This window comes from Mustelus asterias, chromosome 12 (assembly GCF_964213995.1).
Source record: "Mustelus asterias chromosome 12, sMusAst1.hap1.1, whole genome shotgun sequence".
Taxonomy (NCBI): domain Eukaryota; kingdom Metazoa; phylum Chordata; class Chondrichthyes; order Carcharhiniformes; family Triakidae; genus Mustelus; species Mustelus asterias.
The window spans coordinates 71,210,598-71,234,860 of NC_135812.1; the positions used below are offsets into that span (position 1 = coordinate 71,210,598).

Here is a 24,263-nt window from a genome sequence, read left to right on the forward strand (position 1 = left end):
ATCTTCTTCCCAAAGTTTCTCCAGCTAAGTGGTTTGTTCCATTCACAGCTATCTAATTGTAATAAGAGTATTTCCAGAAATGGCTTAACATCCTACTTCTGCTACATTACATTTGGTGTCTGCTGAGGATGAATCCCTTGCCCTCTTCTCATCCATATCTATGTTCTGTCTCTTGGCAACATGAACCATAGGCATGTTGTCAGCTTTCACATATACCATGCCAACACCCAGCTCCGTCTCTCCACCATTTCTCTTGGCCTGTTAAACTGCTTCAGTGTTATCCAACAACCAATCTTGGCTGAGTTGCTATTTCCTCCAGCTAAACATTGGGAAGATTGATGGCATCATTCTTAGCCTTTTCCAAACTGTATTCTGCTACTAATTCCAATCCCCTCTCTGGTCAGTCTTCAGCTGAAACATACAGTTTACAACCTTAGCATCCCCTTGGATCCTTAATTGAGCTTGGCTCAATATCCTCTCTATCACAGATACTGCTTACTTCTGTAACATTGCCTGTACCTGCTTCTTATCTCAGCTCATATGCTGCTGAAACCCTTGTCTTGTTGCTCATCCATAATCCTTGTCAGACTTCAAATTGGTTTCCAGTCCTCCAACACCTCATATTTAAAGTGATCGCCTCATGTTTAAATGGGCCTTACCCCTTATCTCTTTATCTCCTAGAGCCCTACATCCACCCTGCAACTCTGTATATCTGACTCTGCTCTCTTGTGCATCCCCTTCCATCTCCCCAACATTGACAGTTTTGCCTTTAGTTGCCTAGGCCTCAAGCTCTTGAATTTCCTCCCTTGGTCCACTTACTTCTTCACCTCCCTTCCCTTCTTCATCACCTACCTTACACCCACCTCTCAGCGAACATTGGTAACTCCTTCTACTATGTTCAGTTTTTAAAATATGTTTCTGTGAAGCACTTTGGGATGTTTTCATCTTAAAAGTGCAATGTAAATGCAAATGTAATATATTGCCCAGTAATGCATACAATATCCCAACTCCCATTAACACCTTATAAAAAAAAACATGACTTCATTTGCTCTTGTATTTCTGGCTCAGTTTTAAAACTCAGAATTATTTGTGCCTTTTTCTACTTGCATTCAGATTTTAAAGAACCTTGTCTAGAATCCCTAATGCTCTGTGTTCTCCCACTGCATTTCCTTTGCATTCTTCTTCAAGGTCTACCGTGATCCCAAATTTAGCATTGCCAGCAAATATATGGAGCATGGATTTTGCATCATTGCACCTCTGAAACTGACAGCAAATTCTGGAATTCGCACCAAGCACAGTCAAACACAGCAATATGTTGTCAGTGATTCTGCACCTCCCCATAGGGTGCACTGTTGGAGTCCCTAATTGCAATCAAATACAAATCACTGAATTGACAATAATTTTCTCGCTCATGCTATTAGTTTTGCTGTAAAAACCTGTGCAAAAGTTGTTGAATGGGATGTAATTGTGTTTTTAACAGCATACTAAGTTCATAATTACAGTTGAAAAGCCTCTCCGGTCCTGAAAAACTAATTATATATTTGCAGAATGTCAAATTTTGCCATTATGATAAAATATTCCACATTTTTAATTTTTAAGTATTTCATTTATGATATTTCTGTCTTAATCCAATGTTTGTGTTGCACATATAGTTTAATCAGAAGTGAAGAGTAATTTGTGCATTTATTTCCTGGTTGTATGTCTGTGAGAATACCTCAATGTGACTGGCTGCTGACACTGCTTAATGACATCACTTCTGCTGCATATTTGAAGATTGCCTTGTTTTAGCACCTGATTTAAACTTATTTCAGGGAAGGATAACCCACACCAGAGAGATGACTAGATCTTTGTAAACAGCTTTTTTTGAGATGAACAGCGAACACCGTTGCTCTTATGCCAGAGCCTTTATTACTTACATAAATGATTTGTCAGTATTATGTCAGTTCTGCATTGCTGGAAGCACCAGCAAGACCCATGTTCCTGTTGAGGCGAACCCAAAACATTTTATGGCATTTCTGTCGAAGAGCTGGGAGCACTCCCACTGTTTTGGGCAACATTCATTCATCTACTCACACGACCTCAAGAAATTAATTAGTTATTCATCTCATTAGTTGTCTTTGGGTTCCTGCTTGTTTAATGAGTATTTTGCTTTAGTTTTTTTATGAAAGAAGGCAAAAATATGACCATAGGAATACCAAAAAAGAGTATGGAAGAGCGACTACTATGATAAATATTAGAATTTAGTCAAAAAAATATACACTGTCGTTTTCCCGATTTAGCTTTTTCCCCTAATTTGAACAACACTATAAAAATTATAACCCTCTCATCTTTTGGCCCAATTCCTTTCCAAGGAATTTTGAAAAATTATTTGCACTCAAGTCATCTCCTCAATTTCCTTCCACTTTCTGGGCTGTGTACTTCTGAACTTGTCAATTTATCTTCTTTCAGTCCTTAACATTTCAATATTTATCTCCAGGCGTCACTCTTGAATGTCCTCCTTAGTTACTGTCTTTTAAATAATTCATTTTTGGGATGTCGTCATCATCGGTGGTTGGGCAAGCATTTTTTGCCCATCCCTAATTGTCTTTAAGAAGGTAGTGGTGAGCCTCCTTGTTGAACCCTTTCAGTCCTTGTGGTATCGGTACATTCACAATGCTGTTAGGGAGGGAGTTCCATGATTTTGACTCAGCGACATGAAGGAACGGCAAGATATTTCCAAGTCAGGATGGTGGGTTGCCTTGGAGGGGAACTTCCAGGTGGTAGTGTTTCCATGTATCTGCTACACTTGTCCTATAGATGGTAGTGGTTGTGTCTAAGTAGCCATGGTGAGTTGCTGCAGTGCACCCTGTAGATGGTACACACTGCTGCCACTGTGCGCCAGTAGTGGAGGTATACTAATGAAGCGGGCTGCATTGTCCTGGATGGTGTTAAGCTTCTTGAGTGTTGTTGAAGCTGCAAGTGGAGTGTATTCCATCACATTCCTGATATGCTTTGTGGAGAGTGGAGAAGCTTTGGGGAGTCAGCAGGTGAGTTCGTCTCTGCAGGATTCCTAGCTTCTGACCTGCCTTTGTAGCCATGGTATTTTTATGGCTAGTACAGTTCAGTTTGTAGTAAATGGAACCCCCAGGATATTGATGGGAGGGGATTCAATGATGGTAATGTCATTGAATGTCAAGGGGTGCTGGTAAGATTCTCTCTTGTTGGAGATGGTAATTTTCTGCCATTTGCATGGTGCGAATGGTACTTGCCCCACTTGTCAACCCAAGGCTGCATATTATCCAGGGGTCTGATTGCATTTGAACATGGACTGCTTCAGACGAAACAGTACCTTGACAAGATCCAATTGTGCAACTTTCATCTCAAGTGAAAACTGAGGAAACAGACTAATTTACCACCTTGACTATTCCTTCACTGTTGAACATGAGATGACCTGTTTCATTTTTGGTTCTGAATTAGAAAGGTTAAATGGTTGGTAATCTGGAAAACACTGGAATAGAGTGCCTTTTACAACCAAACCCATTTTGTGATGAAGACTGGAGTTTTTTTTGTGGTTCCGTAGATGTTTAAAATAATATAACCAACTTTTCTGAACGATGCTTTTAAAACTTGAAGTAGTTGGAGAATTTAGACAGTTTTATTCTTTGATCTGCATCAGTCAGGTTGATGGGGTAAGGTGTGAATTTAAGTGCGAGAGACAGCTGCTCTGCATGCTTAATGGTTGGCTGGAGTTATGTAAACATTCGTGGGTAGATGTGCCTGCCTTTTCAATCAGGATAATGTTTGTCGAGCCATATGTTGCAGTCTCTAGTATCCTTCATATGGATTTTATATTACATTTTGCTTGAGTAAAGAGATTGTTATTGTTTTTTGTGAAAATAGACCACTTCGCTGTTAATTTCTCAGTGTGCAACATTCATAGAAACCCGACAGTGCAGAAAGAGGCCATTTGGCCCATCGAGTCTGCACCGATCACAATCCCTCCCAGGCCCTATCCCCATAACCCCACTTATTTACCCTGCTAACCCCATGACACCAAGGGACAATTTAGCATAGCCAACCAACCTAACCTGAACATCTTTGGACTGTGGGAGGAAACCAGAGCACCAGGTGGAAACCAACGCAGTCACAGGGAGAACGTGCAAACTCCACACAGTCACCCAAACTGGGAATCGAACCCGGGTCCCTGGCACTAAGAGGCAGCAGTGCTAACCACTGTGCCGCCCCAAATTCTTCAGCATATAAGTAAATTTAAACATAAAAGTGAATTCAGGCAGATCAACTGTCTTTACTGGCTGAAAGAAGGATTTAATCAAAAACTGAAGGAGAGAAGTTCTCAGGAACATAAAATCTGTGGTGGAGTGAGAATTGAAGTTTGTATTTGCAAATACTTATCGAGAACTTGGCAAAATGGACACTTAATTTTCACTTTGTCCTGGCAAGATTTGAACAGATTCTAAAAAGTCCTCATGTAAGCTGAGTATTTAATTTATACATAGCACCTCTATCCTTTGGATAAATATAACCATGTTTCTTTGTCACAATTGTAGCTAATTTCAGTTCGATAGTTTAGAATAGTGGTGATATTTTGTTTGTTGACTCGATTCAATTTTACAGTTGGAATCTACTGTAAAATCCAATATAGAGTATAGGTTGTGGAACATCTATGAGAATGTTTCTGGATGGGGTAGAGGTTGTTTACAGATAGTAGTGTGTATGACTATTGAAAGAACAAACAGTACTCTTTCTTAAAAAAATCTTTGCAACTGTGGTAAATATTCAAACTTGCTTCCTGACTAGTCAGTGTGTTTGTAACTGAATCAAAGTCTGTGCTGTGAATTTACTTTCACAGTAATTCATTGCTTAAGGAATTTACAGGATGCCAGCGAGCCACATCAGGAGGGAGGTAAGAACATGACCTAACTCCCGCAATGCGCTAAGTAATTCACTTCTAACTATAGATTTTCAAAAATTACCACTTTTGGTGAGCTGGCCAGGCATTTAGTCAGCCGGCAAGGTGGTGGATAGGACCTCACCACCTTTCTGCCTCCACCTCATTATATCCCAAGTGCTCCAAACTTCAACCGCTGGTATTAACCCAATAGTGAGCAGGGCATTTTCATGAGGGAGCCCAAAAAGCAACCGCTGCCGTGTTTGTCTGCAAACTTCGAGGGGGCTCCCTTGTTCAAAGTATCTCAGTGCCTGATTGAGGGACTTAGCATTGGGGTGGGGAGGCTCATTGAGAATCGACCCCCTACTTTTGCTGTGGACTTCACCCCCTACTCTTGCTGCTGACCCCATCTTCCACTATTGCTGCTGACTCCCTTATTCTGTGACCCTACCCTAGCTCTTGCTATCACTCACCTGGTATCCAGTGACAATCCTAGTCCTCAGATCCTACCAGCAGCAGCCACTACCTCTCAGATGGTACAATATTTCAGTAGCACTTCAGGTTTCTGCTTGTCTGGCAAATCAATGGTTGGGACTTCCACCTCTGGGGTCTTTGATCCTGGAAAGGCCCGTTGCTGTGTCGTTAAGTGCCTGGCACTTATTACTTGGTGAGACAGGGCTCTGACAAGCAAGAACCCCATCACCTCCATTAAATTCAGCTCTTTGTCTCTGCTGCTCAGTTAGTTATTGGCACTTATCAGTAGTTCAATGGGCATCCAGTGACTGTACTCCTTGAAGGGAGACAAGTATGTGGAATCTCTTGGAAGTGAAGATAACTCTAAGGTAACATGCCTGATGATAGAAGTTTGAGACCACGATTGCCCTGTAGAACAACTTCTGTAATCTGCTTTCCAACCCGTAGATTTACGTTATTTCAGGGCCCTCCTGCTGGGTGACTGGCCAGCCAGCCTGGTTCTCGATTGGATCCTGGAAAAGATGAACTATCATTAGCATTTGGGATTCTTGTTCAGCTTCAGATAACGTTGCAGGCCAGTTTCCCAACAGATGGACTTCTTTTCACTGGGCAAATGGTGCTTGGTCCTGGAAAGAAATGTGCTTTTTGCTAGTTAAGATCCTATGCACACTTGAAAATTCCTCTAAGCTTTCGTTTGGCTAATCTACATCTATCACTCCCTAGGCTTAGATGCAGTGCAGCCCTGTATAGGAAGAGTGTATGCCTTCTGAAAACAAAAAGTGTTGCAGGTGTAGCTTTTTTTTGGCATCTTGTTCTGCCCACTAAAAACTGGTGATGGGTTTCTGCACGTGCCGCAGCCATCTTTCTAGCCAAAAGAAGCATTTTTAGGGAATTATTTGTCCATAAGCTATTCAGGTATGTCTGAAATATGCTATAAACTGTGTATAAATACAAATTTTTGGCTAATGGGAAGATTCCATAACTAAATCACATTTTCTAAAAGCTTTCAACGTTTCAACCAGTTTCCAAAACAAACTTGCAGCTCTCTACATAAAATATATTCTGTTATTAATAGCAAAAGAAATAATGAGGTACCTGTAAAATCAAACATGCTCATAGTCTATAATTGAATGACTCAGTCACAGATTTTTTAAAATCTTGTACTGAAGGCCCACTGTGCTCGATCATACATAGATACAGACGAGCAGAAAATGGATTCTCGCCAAAACTTTCCCACGCAGCTTCCTGTCTTGGGATGATGCAAAGTGCAGTCATTTCACATCCAGTTGGCAACCTATTAGTGCTTTAGCAGAGTCCTAGAAACTGGTAATAAATCTACCAATTTTAACTAACTTAGACTCTGAACAGATCTATTCTACATTGATTTTCTTATTTTTAACCATGAGCTGTTGTAATTTTGGCATGGTAGGAAATCCAAGTAGTTACATGCGTTCGAATAAAACCATGCTCTTGATATTTTAATTTGTACAGTAGTTTGAAAGTTGTAACAATTTTTGTCATGAATTATAGTTGCAATCTTTTATTTGTTAAATAAATGTCTATGCATCAAATTATATGAAATCCACATATCAGGTTGCATTAGCAGAATGATCTAAATAGGGAAATGAGAAAACAGCAAGAGAAAATGGGAAGGTTAACTGAAAAATGAAAATATGTGATCTCAGAACTTCACAATGCCTAGCGGCATGTGAGGCAGGCAAAGCATATACTTATGTCTGTTTCCATGGCTAATTTTTGCTGGAACAGGTTGCCAGTGGCCAAAACTTGAGAGGTACCACTCTGCATCAAGCATGGCTGACCAGGGGTCTCTGCCACTCTTTATGCCTGCCCATCGGTATATTGGAAGGATTTACCGGCTGGCAAGCAACCTGTTTGGCCACGTTATGAATGCACCTTCCAAGCCTTGGAGTGGGACTCAAAATCGGAGCTTCTGGCTCAGAGACAGGAACACAACACAATGCACCACAAGACCGTTCACAAAAATACATAGGATTAGATATAAATATATTAAAAGACTTTGCAAAACAAAAACACAAAGGCATTGAGACACAAATGCAAAGTGTTTACAAAAAAATGGGCATTTTGAAAGTGAGTCAAGTGGAAATTTCTAAGTTTTCTTATATCAGCTTTCAATACTGTGAATATTGAAAATAGTGGTAATATCCTCTCCTGGTATCTGGGAAGATATAAATGCATTCAAGCTCACAGATAGAATGAAGATCACTAATGAAGTGGTTATAAAAGCAAAGGGTGTTTTCACATTTCTAAGCTAACTGGACCAGATGGAACGCATCCAAAAACAGTCAAGGAAATGAGAAGTAGAGATTCCAATAGCTTTTGTTCACAGCTTATTGAACATATGGGTCGTACTAGAAAAATTGTAAAAAAGTAGTTATTGTTATAAGTTTAGATCAAGTGAATAGTGCAAGGAATTACAGACCTGTTAGTTTGACATGAATTAAGCATTGGAGTATATTACATAGTTAGCAATCCCAATCCATTTGACAGGGCGAAGTCCAAAATTAGGGGTCATAGTTTCTCATAATTCCAATAAGGAATTCAGCAGAAATTTCTTCACTCAAGAGCACGGTTAGAATGTATAACTTGATGGCACATGGAGTAGTTGTTGTGAATAGCATAGATGCTATTAAAAGGAAGCTAGATAAGTACCAAAGAGAGAAAGGAAAAGGGCTACGCTGATAGGGTTAGATGAAATGGGGTGGTGGGAGGTGTGTGGAACATAAACATTGGCATAGGCCTATTTCCATGCTTTCAAATCTATGTAATTGAGTGGAACATTAGAAAAATATGGTTAAAATATGGAATTCTTGGTCACAAATTTTCAAAGCTGATATATAGATTTCTTGTGGAGCTGCCAGCATTGAACTGGGGTAGACAAAGTAAGAAGTCTCACAACACCAGGTTAAAGTCCAACAGGTTTATTTGGAATCACGAGCTTTTGGAGCGCTGCTCCTTCATCAGGTGAGTGTATTCTGGTTTCCTCCCACAATCCAAAGATGTGTAGGTTAGGTGGATTGTACTCACCTGAGGAAGGAGCAGTGCTCCGAAAGCTCGTGATTCCAAATAAACCTGTGGTCTTTAACCTGGTGTTGTGAGACTTCTTACTACAGGTTTCTTTAAAAAAAATTTGTATTATTGCTTGAAAAAGAGGATTATTTAAGCAAATACACAGGAGAGTGGTATTAGATTAGGTGCCTCATGTTGGGGGAACTGCACTGACTCATGCCTAGCATTCTGTTAATTCTATAAGAGCGTATGAGGGATGGAAATAAGGGCAGCAGTGTCACAAAAATTTGTGCTTAGTGGTTGCCAGGAACAGAGAAAAAAATGAAATCTTGCCAACTATGAACAGATAAAGTAATAATTTTTGATTATCTTATGCATGTTTCACCATGTAAGGGCCATGGAAGAGACAGAGTTCAGGGCAGAGTTAGAATCCCTAAGTACAGAAAGAGGCCATTTGGCCCACCGAGCGTACACCGAATTTCCAAAAGAGCAACGCACCCAGGCCCCCCCCCTGCTCCCTATTCCTATAAACTGTACATTTACCATGGCTAATTCACCTAATTTACACATGTTTGGACACTCGAGGGGCAATTTAGCATGACCAATCCACCTAACCTACACACCTTTGGACTGTGGGAGAAAACCAGTGCATCCGGAGGAAACCCATGCAGACGGGGAGAATGTGCAAGTTCCACACACACAGTCACCATAGGCCAGAATTGAACCCGGATCCCTTGCGCTGAGAGGCAGTGGTGCTAACCACTGTGCCTTTCTACTCCAAAGGCAGAAATTTTGGATCTGGGCCTCTCAAACTTTATTGGTTCGATAGGTGTTGGTGATGCTTTAAATATTTTTGTTCTTGACATTTTTTGGTGATGTTCATCATCTCACTAAACAAATTGTTTGAAACAGGCCAAAACAATGTTTGATGGTGAAATGGCAAGTCTCGAGGCAATTTTGAAAACCAGCACGGTGAGGGTACCAAAGCCAGTGAAAGTGATCAGCCTCTCTGATGGTGGAGCGGTGTTTGTTATGGAACATTTGGATATTCATAGTTTAAACAGGTACGGTTTCAATTACTGTTTCATGCCATTATTCATTCAATCTGAACCAGCTAATTTATTAATGGAAACACCATTCCCAAATGAAAAGCTGATTTTCATTCATAATTTGGGAGACTATTGTGAGTTGGAGATTAAAGTTGAGATTCCACTGCATAATGATGTAATTATAATGCATGTTTCCATTTTATTATTTATGAGTACAGAAACCTGTTAGTGCGGTTGAGTTGAGCATGGGCTAGTCCCATGCTTAGAATAAATTATTTTCTAATAAACTTGTTGTGATTGCAACAAAAATATTCACTATTTGGCTGCATGTTTGCGAATTAATCGGTTATGTCTTTTTAAAGTTTAAGTTTCTTTATTGGTGTCACAAGTAGGCTTACACTGCAATGAGGTTACTGTGAAAATCCCCTCGTCGCCACACTCCGGTGCCTGTTCGGGTACACTGGGGGAGAAGTTCGCATGGCCAATGCACCTAACCAGCACATCTTTCGGAATGTGGGAGGAAACTCACGCAGACATGGGGACAACATGCTGACTCAGCACAGACAGTGACCCAAGCCGGGAATTGAATCCAGGAGGCAGCAGTGCTAACCACGGTGCTATCATACTGCTGCCACTTAATGTCTGCCATTATACTTGCTAACTTCACAAAAGTATGCAAATGAACTAAAAAGCTACTGCAGCTCAGTTGAGTGCACTTGTTTTTAAGTATATGGAACATTGATTTCCATGATGCAGTCTTGTTTTCAGTTAGAATCAGTGAAACCTCAAACTTTTAATTCAGGGTGTTATTCACACTCTTTGATCTGATTACTGCCCTATAATACACCCGAACTTCTTATTTCTACATTCTATAAAATTACTTCAATGTTCGGCTACTTCATAAATCTGTAATAATGATGTCTCAGTCACAGAATCACAGAAACCCTACAGTACAGAAAGAGGCCATTCGGCCCATCGAGTCTGCACCGACCACAATCCCACCCAGGCCCTACCCCCATATCCCTACATATTTTACCCATTAATCCCTCTAACCTACGCATCTTAGGACACTGAGGGGCAATTTTAGCATGGCCAATCAACTTAACCCGCACATCTTTGGACTGTGGGAGGAAACCGGAGCACCCGGAGGAAACCCACGCAGACACGAGGAGAATGTGCAAACTCCACACAGACAGTGACCCAAGGCGGGAATCGAACCCAGGTCCCTGGAGCTGTGAAGCAGCAGTGCTAACCACTGTGCTACCGTGCCGCCAGTCCTTAATTTGTTTAGTGTGATTTTTTGATTTTTGATTTGATTTATTATTGTCACATGTATTAACATACAGTGAAAAGTATTGTTTCTTGCACGCTATACAGGCAAAGCATACCATTTATAGAGAAGGAAAGGGGAGAGTGCAGAATGTAGTGTCACAGTCATAGCTAGGGTGTAGGGAAAGATCAATTTAATGCAAGGTAAGTCCATTCAAAAGTCTGACAGCAGCAGGGAAGAAGCGGTTCTTGAGTCGGTTGGTACGTGACCTCAGACTTTTGTATCTTCCCGACGGAAGAAGTTGGAAGAGAGAATATCCGGGGTGCGTGGGGTCCTTAGTTATGTTGGCTGCTTTTCCAAGGCAGTGGGAAGTATAGACAGAGTCAATGGATGTAAGGCTGGTTTGCGTGATGGATTGGGCTACATTCACGACCTTTTGTAGTTCCTTGCGGTCTTGGGCAGAGCAGGAGCCATACCAAGCTGTGATACAACCAGAAAGAATGCTTTCTATGGTGCATCTGTAAAAGTTGGTGAGAGTCGTAGCTGACATGCCAAATTTCCTTAGTCTTCTGAGAAAGTAGAGGCGTTGATGGGCTTTCTTAACCATAGTGTTGGCATGGGGGGACCAGGACAGGTTGTTGGTGATCTGGACATCTAAAAACTTGAAGCTCTCAACCCTTTCTACTTCGTCCCCGTTGATGTAGACACGGGCATGTTCTCCTTTATGCTTCCTGAAAGTCGAGGACAATCTCCTTCGTTTTGTTGACATTGAGGGAGAAATTATTGTTGCCACACCAGTTCACCAGATTCTCTATCTCATTCCTGTACTCTGTCTCGTCATTGTTTGAGATTCGACCCACTAAGGCGGTGTCTTCGACAAACTTGAAAATCGAATTGGAGGGGAATTTGGCCACACAGTCATAGATGTATAAGGAGTATAGTAAGGGGCTGAGAACACGGCCTTGTGGGGTACCGGTGTTGAGGATGATCATGGAGGTGTTGTTGTTGTCTATCCTTACTGATTGTGGTTTGTGAGTTAGGAAGTTCAGGATCCAGTCGCAGAGGGAGATTAAAACAATATGATACATTGTAGGATGCTGACTCTTTTAAGTGTTAAATGCATTGGGTTCCTCTTTTAGATTAAAACAATATGGTACACAACTTAGCAACTGTTGTAAAAGTTGGTTAGAAATATTGTTAAAAAGGAATGTGTATTATTGTAAATCAGCAATATTTCAGGGCTGTTATTTACATGTATTTGTATAATAGCATATTTGCACGGAGGTATTAGATATGCTGTGACATAATCATAGGTAATTTGTGGAACTGTAACTTAGGGGGCACCTGGGAAAGATAGGTCAGGAAAACAAAATGGAGCCGAGGAGTAGAGAGTTGGGCAAAGTTGGAGATGGAATGTTAAAGCAGCAATGGGTTCATTTCTTATTATCTGGTAACTGAAAGCAGAATGATCCCTAGAGCTATGACTAGAAATGTAAATATGACAGAGAGTTGTATGTGTGGCAAAGTCTGGTGGATGTGTACAAGATGATGCATTCTAAAAGTTCATTTTAATCCTTTGTTTTGCTTTGTATTATAAATAGTATCAAATAGACAATTCATAATGATGTCTTAGACTTAGCTGTGTCATTTGAAGATTCTTCTTGATTTGATTGTTTCAAAACTTGTCAGAAGTATGTTCCTATTTCCAGGTCTGGTGTTTTTTTTCTTTTAGATATATGGCTGCGTTAGGGGAACAACTGGCAAATTTGCATCTTCATAATGCAAAGCTGAAGGAGCAAGAGAGGAAAGATGCACAGACTGTTGGTAAATGATTTAACTTTGCTCCAATCTCTGTGAAAAGTTGAGCTTTCTGTTTGACAAATTACATAACCCAGGTTCATGTATATCTTTCAGTGACACCAACAACAGATGGGGGAAAAATCATATCTGGTAGTTTGGATGGCTTTTGAGGTTCTGCAATCCTTTTTGTGCAAAATGGGAGGATACATTGTAGGATGCTGACACTTTTAAGTGCTAAATGCATTGGGTTCCTCTTTCAGAGAGTAAGATTTACTTTTGTTGATTCATCACAATAGGTAGGATCATCTGAGGAGAGGGTAAAATTGTGCCTGACTCTAAAACACTGTAACTTGCCATTGTACATGATATATTAAAGTAGCTCCTTTCTTGTTCAAGAAACTTTGGAGAAGGCTACTAGTTGGCACATTGCACTGCTTTACAGAAACCTGGAATTAATACTTGTTCATAGTAACACTGAAATGTGTGTTTTGGTTTTAACTGAATGAGTTTGAGTTATTTAGCATGGCGCGAAAAATAGATATGGAATGCTCACTATGAAGAAGATTGTACTATTTTTATGGTGCATTAATGTACAGTGTATGAATTCTTTAAGTGAACACAAAAATATACTTCCTAACTGACTGCTGAGAAGAGGTAGATGATACATTATTGTGTTTGGAAAACAATATTAAAAATTGAATGAGCACTGTTGTACAACAATAAAAATATAAAGATACTGGCCTAAACATGTTTTTTTTTGTTCTGTGTGAGATAGGCAAGGGGCCAGGGCAGTCTGAAATGCAGTACGTGAACAAATTTGGGTTTCATACCATTACCTGCTGTGGTTATCTTCCACAGGTAGGCTGATTTTTTTTCTTCTTGCACACATGTAGAGCTTCAATATACTCAGATGTGTTCTTTAGAAATTACTGTAAAAATTATTGTAAAATTACTGCCCACTGAAGGACAGGGGAGGGAATCTATGCCTGGAGCCAAAGGAAATGGGCGAAGTATTGAATGAGTATTTTGTGTCAGTATTCACCAAAGACAAGGACTGGTGGATGGATGAGCCTGGGAAAGGGTGCGTAGATAGTTTGAGTCATGTTGAGATCAAAAAAGAGGAGGTATTAGGGTTCTTGAGAAACATTAAGGTGGAGAGGTCCCCCGGGCCTCATGGGATATACCCCAGAATACTGAGAAAGACAAGGGAGGAAATTGCTGGGGCCTTGAGAGAAATCTTTGTAGCCTCACTGGCTACAGGGGAAATACGGTAAGAAGTCTCACAACACCAGGTTAAAGTCCAACAGGTTTATTTGGTAGCAAATAGCACTGCTCCTTCGTCAGATGGACTCTCCACATCATGATCTCCACATCATGACTACAGGGGAAATCCCAGAGGATTGGAGAATAGCCAATGTTGTTCCTTTGTTTAAGAAGAGTAGCAAGAATAATCCAGATAATTACAGGCCGGTGAGCCTTACATCAGTGGTAGGGAAATTATTGGAGAGGATTCTTCGAGACAGGATTTACTCCCACTTGGAAATAAGTGGACATATTAACGAGAGGCAATATGGTTTTGTGAAGGGGAGGTTGTGCCTCACCAACTTGATCGAGTTTTTCGAGGAAGTGACGAAGATGATTGATGAGGTTAGGGCAGTGAATGTTGTCTACATGGACTTCAGTAAGGCCTTTGACAAGGTCCCTCATGGCAGACTGGTGCAGAAATTGAAGTCGCATGGGATCAGAGGTGAGCTGGCAAGGTGGATACAGAACTGGCTCGATCGTAGAAGACGGAGGGTAACAGTGGAAGGGTGCGTTTCTGAATGGAGAGCTGTGACAGGTGGTGTTCCTCAGGGATCAGTGCTGGGACCTTTGCTATTTGCAATATAAATAAATGATTTGGAGGAAAATATAACTGGTTTGATTAGTAAATTTGCAGATGACACAATGGTTGGTGGATTTGCGGATAGTGATGAGGACCATCAGAGGATACAGCGGGTTGGAGACTTGGGCAGAGAGATGGTAGATGGAATTTAATCCAGACAAATGTGAGGTAATGCATTTTGGAAGGTCTAATACAGATAGGAAATATACATTAAATGGCAGAACCCTTAAGAGTATTGAGAGGCAGAGGGATCTGGGTGTACAGGTACGTAGGCCACTGAAAGTGGCAACGCAGGTGGAGAAGATAGTCAAGAAGGCATAAGGCATGCTTACCTTCATCGGCTGGGGCATTGAGTTTAAAAATTGGCAAGTCATGTTGCAGCTTTATAGAACCTTAGTTACGCCGCACTTGGAATATAGTGTTCAATTCTGGTCACCACACTACCAGAAAGATGTGGAGGCTTTGGAGAGGGTACAGAAAAGATTTACCAGGATGTTGTCTGGTATGGAGGGTATTAGCTATCAGGAGTGGTTGGAGAAACTTGGTTTGTTCTCACTGGAATGACAGAGGTTGAGGGGGCGACCTGATAGAAGTCTGCAAGATTATGAGAGGCATGGACAGAGTGGATAGTCAGAAGCTTTTTCCCAGGGTGGAAGAGTCAATTACTAGGGGGCATAGGTTTAAGGTGCGAGGGGCAAGGTTTAAAGGAGATGTACGAGGGAGATGTTTTACACAGAGAGTGGTGGGTGCCAGGAATTTGCTGCCGGGGGAGGTAGTGGAAGCGGATACGATAGTGACTTTTAAGGGGCGTCTGGACAAAATACATGAATTGGATGTAGAGGGATATGGTCCCTGGAAGCGTAGGGGGTTTTAGTTAAGTCAGGCAGCATGGTTGATGCAGTCTTGGAAGGCCAAAGGGCCTGTTCCTGGGCTGTAATTTTCTTTGTTCTTTGTCGACTGCTTTCAAAAATGAAATATAAAGATTTAGATATCAAAGAAAAACTTTAATTTTTATTGTGTCACTCATGACCTCAGGATGTTGCAAATTGGTTCACAACCAATATACACTTCTGAACTGTAGTTATTGTTACATTGTGTGAGGGGCAGGGGATGGTTGTTGGTTGGTTAGCTCAGTTGGCTGATTCATGATGCAGAGCGCTGCCTACAGCGTGGGTTCAATTCCCACATTGGCTGAGGTTATTCATGAAATCCCTGAATTCTCACCTTGTCCCTCAGCTGAGGAGTTGTGATCTTGGGTTAAATCACCACCTATGGTCATCTGGGACTATCGTGACTTTACCTTTTCACATTGTAGGAAAATGCAGCAGCCAATTTGTGCATAGCCCCACAGCATCAATAAGGTAAATGAGCAGATAATCTGTTTTGGTGAGGTTGGCTGAAGATTAAATGTTGATCCAGGCACAAAATGAACACCTTTGCCCTTCAGATAGTGCCATGGAATCCTGTATGTTCACCGAGAGGGCAAAGGGGCCTTGGACTTAAATCTCATCTGAACGACATGAAATATAAGGAGAAGGTGTCAGAGTACATTAGTTCATAAAAGAAAACAAGACCTTGTCTATCTTTTACTCTACCTGATTATTCTAATATATAGATAGCAATTATAATTATATTGCAAATAAAGTAACTGCAGGTTGGACTTTCCTCTGAAATTCAGATGCAAATGCCTTCTCTTTATTAATTTTGTTGAATAATTTTACATCTGCCATTAAGCTAACTTTGCTAAGTGTACTTGCATATCATTTAAATAAATTTGAGTAAATTACAACTTGAGATAAATGTACTGCTTTAGAACAGCAGTGACTATTGCAGAGTGAGGAGGATTTGGATCCAGATCAGTGATATTCCACATCTATCAAATTCATCATATTAGCTTCTTCACTGTTGAAAGTGCACAGTGGTGTGTACATTCCTGGAGGGAAAGTGGGATCAATGGGCAAAGGAGTGAGTTATTTTAGACTTACTAAGATTCTGAAACATCTAATGAAATGTGTTCCCAAAATTGCAGTCAAGGGAGTAGTATCCACACTAAAATATTTTGAACAGAATGAGGATCCGATTAAGAATCTGAAAGCTGCTGCTGGTCCATGGTTGAAGGTAGTTCTATAATAGAGAAGGAAGAAAATTACAAATCAAAATTAGTCTGCATTGTAGAAATTGGCCATAGAAGAAAGCCATTGCAACCAATTGAAAAAATCAGTTACTCTCAACTTGCCTGTCAAAGCTTACAGAAATTAAAATGGTCCTCAAACACTCTAAAATAAGCACCTGTAAAAATAATGCTTATTTCTTTAGCTTTTCTTGAAGTAAAATGTGACCTCTTTCTGTATGGTGTATTTTTGTATTTTATATGTGCACAAACCTTTGGGACATTGTTTATGGAACCAATTTTATTAAATATGGTTAAGCACTAGATGGCCATTACAGTTCCCATACCTTATACCTGGCTTGTTCATGCCCAGGTGATTTGGCTGAAACGTGTGTCAGCTAGTATAATTAAAATTAAAAATCATGGCATGAATAGTAATGATGCCTTGACACAGCCCACGCTAGCTCTTTTTAGCCTACACATTTATCAAAAAGACTTTAAAACTCTTTTGCCAGCTCCGAAGATGAGCAGAAAATTTGAGAATTAACATTCGCATTAACTGATCGAGACCTGTTCTGTACGATAAATTGCATTTTGATGCTGTATTTACGAGGTGGTAATGCTGGGTGTGGAGGTGGTAGGCGGGCAGACCAAGGGCACAGTTGAAAAGTTAAAATTTTTTGCAGAAAAGGAGATTTTAGAAAGAGCACTTGCATTCATATTGTATCATGATAGCCTAATGTTTTTTGCAACTAATTTCCGAAGTGCCTTCTTTTGCCTTGTAGACAACCACGAGAGCCCATTTGTACAAGCAAGGTTCCACAAACAATAAATGAGTGAATGATCAGTTAATTTGTTTTCTGATATGCAAGCAAATTACTGCGGATGCTGGAATCTGAAACAAAAACAGAAAATGCTGGAAAATCTCAGCAGGTCTGACGTCATCTGTGGAGAGAGAACAGAACCAACATTTTGAGTCTGGATGACCTTTCATCAGAGCTGTTGTTGTAATTTGTTTTCTTAGTTGTTGCGTGAGGGATATATGTTGGTCAGGAGACCAAGAACAGTTCTCTGTTCCTCTTGGAATAATCCCATAATGTCATTTACTTTTATATAAGCAAGCAGGCAAGACCTTGTTTAACATCTGATCTGAAAAAAAACATGTTTCCAACAAGGCATCCAGCACTCCATGACTTTCACTGGATTATGTGCTCAAATCCCAGAGCAGGCTTCCTGATTCCAACAAAAGTATTCTCAATTGAGCAAATATGACACCTTCGGGATGGATATATTTTGGGAGAGTGTGTACTACTAAAACAATGGCTTCTAATGATGAGCAAAGCACCATCCAGAGTTATAGCAACTTTGATTAAAGGCAAAGATATATGTTTGGAAAAGATTCCATAAGTAATGAAAAAGTAGGTGTGGGTCTGAAAATCAGGACAAGGATCTTCAAATCAGTTTTTTTCCGGAACAGAGAGGACCATCAAAGAAGAATTGAGAACTCAAAACGACAGAAACAAGACTGAAACAGACGAGGAAATGAAAAGAACTCAACATGAACGATATAATTTTATGGAAGTGCCATTCGGGAAGACACACTAGTAGTATACAAGCTATTACTGTGGACTTTACAAGTGAAATTAATATTACAATCACTCATAAGAAGATTGGGCTCAAAAGCAATGCATTCCTACAGACTGATGCTATATTGTTAGGGTGTGGATGGAATCTACAAACTACTGATGGAAATGTACCAATAGGTAGTAACCAAAGGCTTAATTCTCTCTGACAAACCAACTTGCTTTCTTGCATGGATGTGCCATTCCAGATGGAATTTAGAAAGTTCTATGATGCAGTGTACCTGGACCTCAAGATTTTCACATGAAAGACTGCTAAATTGGCTTCACAAAATGAAAAAACTCAGAAAAATCCGGAGGTGGATAAGGAATTGGCTGAAAGAGAGGAAGCAACAGACACTCGTTAGTGAAGTATTGTCAGCCTTGGATTATGTATCAGTGGCAGGCCCCAGCGCTGGGACATCATGCTGTTCCTTATCTCTAAATTTGCAGACAGTATTAAACTGTTGTATGGTTATGTAAGTCAGTATTCTGTTATCTTTGTTTACTACTATGCATAGGATGGATGTATTTCACTGAGTCCATTAAAATCCTCGGCTGTTTTTAATATAGATCATGTGTTGCTTATTTTGCCTTCATTTGAGAAGTACTTTGCATTTATCTGCAGTAAATGTCATCTGTGAGTCATCTGCCATAACCTAATTTTATCCAACTCATTCTGCTGTTTGTGTCAGATTGGTACTGTTAGAAGATATGACAAACTTGCATCAAGTTTCAGAGACCATAAGCACAGTGCCGTTACTTTGTTAATGCTGTGAAACTGGATGTTTGGAAGGAGCGCTGATATTGTCTCATTGGTCTGTTCACAGAAGCTCAGACTATCTAGCAAAGGTTTTTTCTTGTAGCAGTTTAACTGAGTGATTAGCTGGGTCATTTTAGAGGCCAGTAAGGAATCAACCACAATGCAGTGGATCTAGATTCACGTGTAGACCAGAGCAGATAAGGACAACAGATTTCCATCACTAATGGGCATTAGTGAATCAGATGTTTTTTTCTGACAATCTAGTGAATCATGATCCCAATTACTGAGACTAGCTTCTGCTTGGGCACTTGGCTCCAGACCTGATCACGACCTTTGTTCAAACATAGACAAAAGAGCTGAATTTCAGAGGTGAGGTGAGAGTGACAGCCCTTGACATCAAGGCAATGTTTGATCAAATGTGGCATTAAGGTAACCTAGCAAAATTGAAGTCAATGGGAATCGGGGCATATTCTCCACTAATTGGAGTCAGACCTAGCACAAAGGAAGATTATTGTGGTTGTTGGAGGATAATTATTTTAGCCTCAGAACATCACTATAAGGGTTCTTCAGAGTAGTGTCCTAGGTCCAACCATCTTCCACTGCTTCATCAATGACCTTCCCTCCATTATCAGAAATGGGGATGTTCGCTGATGATTGCACAGTGTTCAGCAGCATTTGCAACTCCTCAAATACTCAAGTAATCCATGCCTGCAAAAAGCAAGACCTGGACAACAATCCGACTTGGGCTGATAAATGACACCCCTCAACTTCAAGGCAATGACCATCTCCAAAAGAGAATATAACCATTTCCCGATGATATTCAATGACGTTACCATCACTGAATCCCCCACCATCAAAACACCCCGGGGGTTACTATTGACCAGAAACTTAACTGGACCAGCCATAACAATACCGTGCCTACAAGTACAGGTCAGGCTGGGAATTCTGCAACGAGTAACTTATCTCCATCTTCGGCAAAGTCTTTCCACCAGCAATTGGGAGACCGGCCGTCTGGGGCTATTGCAGATGCGTCGATCTCTGCGCTGCCAGATCGGCACATGCACAATGGCCCGCTCATCACTATACTGCCAACCTCTCAAGCGGGAATAGGTACCGCCCACTGATTTTTAATGATATACACACTAGTGACCTCTGCAGTGCACAGTGTGGGAGATTCTTCTGTGAATTCCCACTGAAAAGACCAGTGTGAATTACTCCAGTTTTCACGCGAATTCGACACTTAGAATTTTTTTGGGAGAATTCCGACCTGTGCGTATCAAGGTGAGTGATTTGGTAATGACAGGTAGAATATTGTGCTGTTTTATTCATCATGGCAGTATTAAACCCTTACACATCATTGCTGTAAAATAAAGCTCCTTCCCCTTTGCCCCAACAATGCCTTAGACCTAACCTCAAAAGAATCCTCTTTAACACTTTTTTCCATTCCTTGTGTTATTATATTTCCCTTTCACATACTCACGGTGTGCCCATTCTGAATTAAATTGCAATCTGAGAACAAATTCCAGATGTATCCTTGCTAGCAAGAAATTGGGTTCAATTCATTTCACGCAAAACCCAGAAATGTCGCAGAAATTGAATCTTATGATGTTGGAAAAAAAGTTTAGTATAGAATACTGTCAGATTGTTTCCTGCAAGATCCTTTGAAACAGTACAGAATGAGTGAGGTCTGTGACTATGGCAAATCATCTTTCTTTGTAACATTTAAGGTAAGGTAGCAATTAGCTGATTTTTATTTAAGCGATGATTTGAGACCTTTGGAATAAACTGCCATCTTACACAGTTGAGCATAAGAAATATGAGCAGGAGTAAGTCATTTGGCTCTTAGAGCCTGCCATTCAACTAGGTCAAAGATTTCAAACAGAAGACTAATTTCAACTCAGCAGTAAATACAGGGCTTTAGGCTTGATACTGTAATATCAGGGAGGGAATCCTTTGACTGCATCCAAGATATAAGCCTGCACAAAAGGAAAAGATGAATGGTCTTTTCATGTCTGCAGTACTGACAGATCAAAGGATTTTAGAACTGATGCTTAGTGCTGGTGATAGTGCATTAGGTTAACTATAAAAGTGGGACCTATATTAGCACTTTTGTACAAGCTGTGCTTTGTGGTGTCAGTGAGCCTCTGATGCTTTGCTGATTTTATTCGGTGAAGACTTCAAAGTAATCCACGTGAGCAAAAATGACACACATCATTGCTGTTCAGTCCAAGGCTATACTGTCTCCAAGTGCATTATGAAAAATGCCTTTTGCAGACTACAAAGGTTTACAGAAAGGAACCTTTCTCCAGGAATTTTAATGAATTATTAAAGTACAACAATTGCACATTTGTATAAGTTATGTGAAGCAGTGAGGTTGTCTTGTCCCATGCCCATATATGGTCTGCAGAATAGAAAAAAATGCAACAGTATCACCACTTTACCAAATTTATAATCTCAGTTCTAGTACTGTATTTACAGGGCAAGAAGAGTATGTTTGTAATATAGACTTTAGATTTTTTAAAATGTATTCTTTCTCGGGATATGCGCGTTGCCAACAAGGCCAGCATTTGTTACTCGTCATTAATGGACTGAATGGCTTGCTAGGATATTACAGAGGGCAGCTAAGAGTCACCAATATTTTTGTGGGTCTGGAGTTGTATATAGACCAGACCGGATAAGGATGGCAGATTTCGTTCCCGAAACGACATTAGTGGACCTAGTGAATTTTATAGTTGATGATAGTTATCATGGTCACCATTACTGAAACCGGCTTTATATTCCAGATGTGCTAATTGAATTTAAGTTCCACCAGTATAAAATCTTCAATTTTCTTTCATCAGAATAATGACTGGCAGAGTGACTGGGTTAGCTTCTTTGCTCAGCAACGAATTCAGATGCAGTTGGATTTAATCGAAAAGGAATATGGTGACCGTGAAGTAAGGGATCTCTGGTCAAAGCTTCAGGTACAAATACCGTGACACAAATCTTTAATACTGAAACTTAGACTAGTGACTTCAGTAAATTTGACAGAATAATCTCATTAAGCGCAAAGGCTTATTGTACAAAATTAGTTATTTATTCTTATACAGTGGATCATTGTAATTGTCATAATTAAAATTTGGCTCAGTTGGGAGCATGCTGTCCTCAAAGTCAGACATTTGTGAGTTTAAATTCTATTGATAGCTGTCCAGGACAGTAACTCGCTTGGACTCATCTAACTCCTTTTTTCGGGGGAGGGGAATTGATTCCTCTACTTCCAGCTCAGCTGAGCTTGTGAATGGTCTATGCTAGGTAATCAAAACAATACTCTCAAGCTGCCTCAGGGTTCATGTTGTAGCAACAACGAACTGCACCCCCAGATCACGAATCATGCTTCTTCACTACATTGCATTAACTGTTGCTATCTTGCTTTCCAGTTGAAGATACCTACTTTTCTTCATGACTTGGAAATTACGCCAGCTCTCCTTCATGGAGACCTATGGGGAGGAAACATTGGACAAGTCGAAAATGGTCCAGTCATTTTTGACCCCTCCTCTTTCTACGGCCACTCTGAGTACGAACTAGCAATATCTGGAATTTTTGGAGGGTTTAGCACTGCCTTCTACACAGCGTACCATAACAAAATTCCCAAGGCACCTGGGTTTGAGAAGCGACTGAAACTTTACCAACTTTTCCATTACCTGAATCATTGGAATCATTTTGGGACAGGATATAGAGGATCATCAGTAAGCACGATGAAAGCTTTACTTAAGTAATCATATCACACTCTTAGATCAAATAGTATTGAAAATGATTCCTGTCTGATCACAAAGCATGTGCTTTAGATGACTGAGAAAAGTCATAGCAAGAAACTTGCTTTTGAATGCAGATATATCATTTAATGTGAATTAAAAATAATTGTAATATACTTATTGCTAACCAAACAAGATTTCATAGAACATTAATGCCTGAAATTTAGTTGTGATTTCACATTTCAAAATAACATTTGCAATAACTATGTAGCTGCAAAACAAATAAAGTGATAACTTGCAAGTGTGCAATGCTAACTTTTGTCTTGATATTTTTTAACAACATTTAATGCATCATTTTGTTTACTTACTCTGAGTTAAAACTGCTATTTAAACAGGATTCAATTATCAGTTTATGTTGGTCATTATGAAGGAAAATACAAGGAAGGTCAATGAATAAAGTTAATTCCATCTTCTATCCCTTTAATAATTAATATTTTTCAAGCAACTCGCCCTTCTTCAAAAGTCCTTGTGGATTGAGCTTTGGAGTTTATGAGTAAATGTTACATCTGACAAAGTTTGCCAGGAAAAAAACAATTATACTCGTCCTTTAATTCTTTTTACAATTATCTTAAGCTAGAATCTTGCCAACCAGTGGAATCAATCTAGCATTCAACCCATCATAACCCTTGAATAACCTTCTAGACTTCTTCAGGTCTCCCTGAAACTTTCTCAGTTCCAATTAAGGTAAAATTTCTTCAGTTATAAAATATATATCCCTGGTATCATCCGTGGCCATTAAGGCAACAAAAGCAGAAAATCAATTGGAAGGTAGAAAAACACAGAAATTGAACATTTAATCAATGAGGAAAATTACATTCACAACAGACACGATTTAGCGCAGATTAGCGTCATAAACTAGGTGAGACAGTCACTCTAGACATTATTGAAGGTAATTATTCCAGTTCTTTATTTCCCTTCCTAGTTTGTCGCATGCAAAGGTTCTCCATGTATTAACTATTTAAGATAGCGACCAGGTGGTTGAAATGCAGAGTCATGTTTGTGTAATGTTTAAATATTTACTGCAACTGTATTCACGAATTAAAAAGATTTAACACTTAACTCATCAACTCGAAACTTAGTTATTGTGAAATTGTAATTATCACAATAATCAAAGCCTATTGATATGGCCATCTAGCTTATCATGGAGAGATGGTGGTGTAATGGTCACTGAACGTGTAATTCAGACAACCCAACCTGGCGGCTGGTGGAGTTTGAATTTAGTTCATAAATCTGGACTGTAAAGCTAGTCTCAGTAATAGCAACCATGAATTGTTGTAAAAAAACCCATGTGGTTCATTGATATTCTGCAGGGGAAGAAATCTGTTATCCTTACCTGGTCTGGCCAAGATGCGACCCCAGACCCACAGCAATGTGGTTGACTCTTAACTGCTCTCTGAAATGGTCTAGCAAGCCACTCATTTAAAGGGTAATTAGGGATGGGCAACAAATGCTGGTGTTGCCAGCGACACCCACACCCCATGAAAGAATTAAGAAGAGTGTTTTCCAGTGTGAGCCTTTTTAACAGTTTCTGTTTCATCAAGTTTGATGTTACATCTAGCACATGGA

At 40.0% G+C, this 24,263-nt stretch overlaps 1 protein-coding gene across 1 annotated transcript in view; it reads left to right on the forward strand.

Annotated features, from left to right (window-relative positions):
• The window catches only part of fn3krp (fructosamine 3 kinase related protein), a 34,886-nt gene extending 11,934 nt beyond the window's left edge, over positions 1 to 22,952 (forward strand). Inside the window, exons 2-6 of the mRNA XM_078225418.1 lie at positions 9,323 to 9,474; positions 12,462 to 12,553; positions 13,305 to 13,387; positions 21,747 to 21,869; positions 22,323 to 22,952. Coding sequence (XP_078081544.1) covers positions 9,323 to 9,474; positions 12,462 to 12,553; positions 13,305 to 13,387; positions 21,747 to 21,869; positions 22,323 to 22,661 — 789 coding nt within the window. The 3' untranslated portion in view covers positions 22,662 to 22,952. The remainder of the gene's footprint in view (positions 1 to 9,322; positions 9,475 to 12,461; positions 12,554 to 13,304; positions 13,388 to 21,746; positions 21,870 to 22,322) is intronic.
• Positions 22,953 to 24,263: the final 1,311 nt, after the last annotated feature.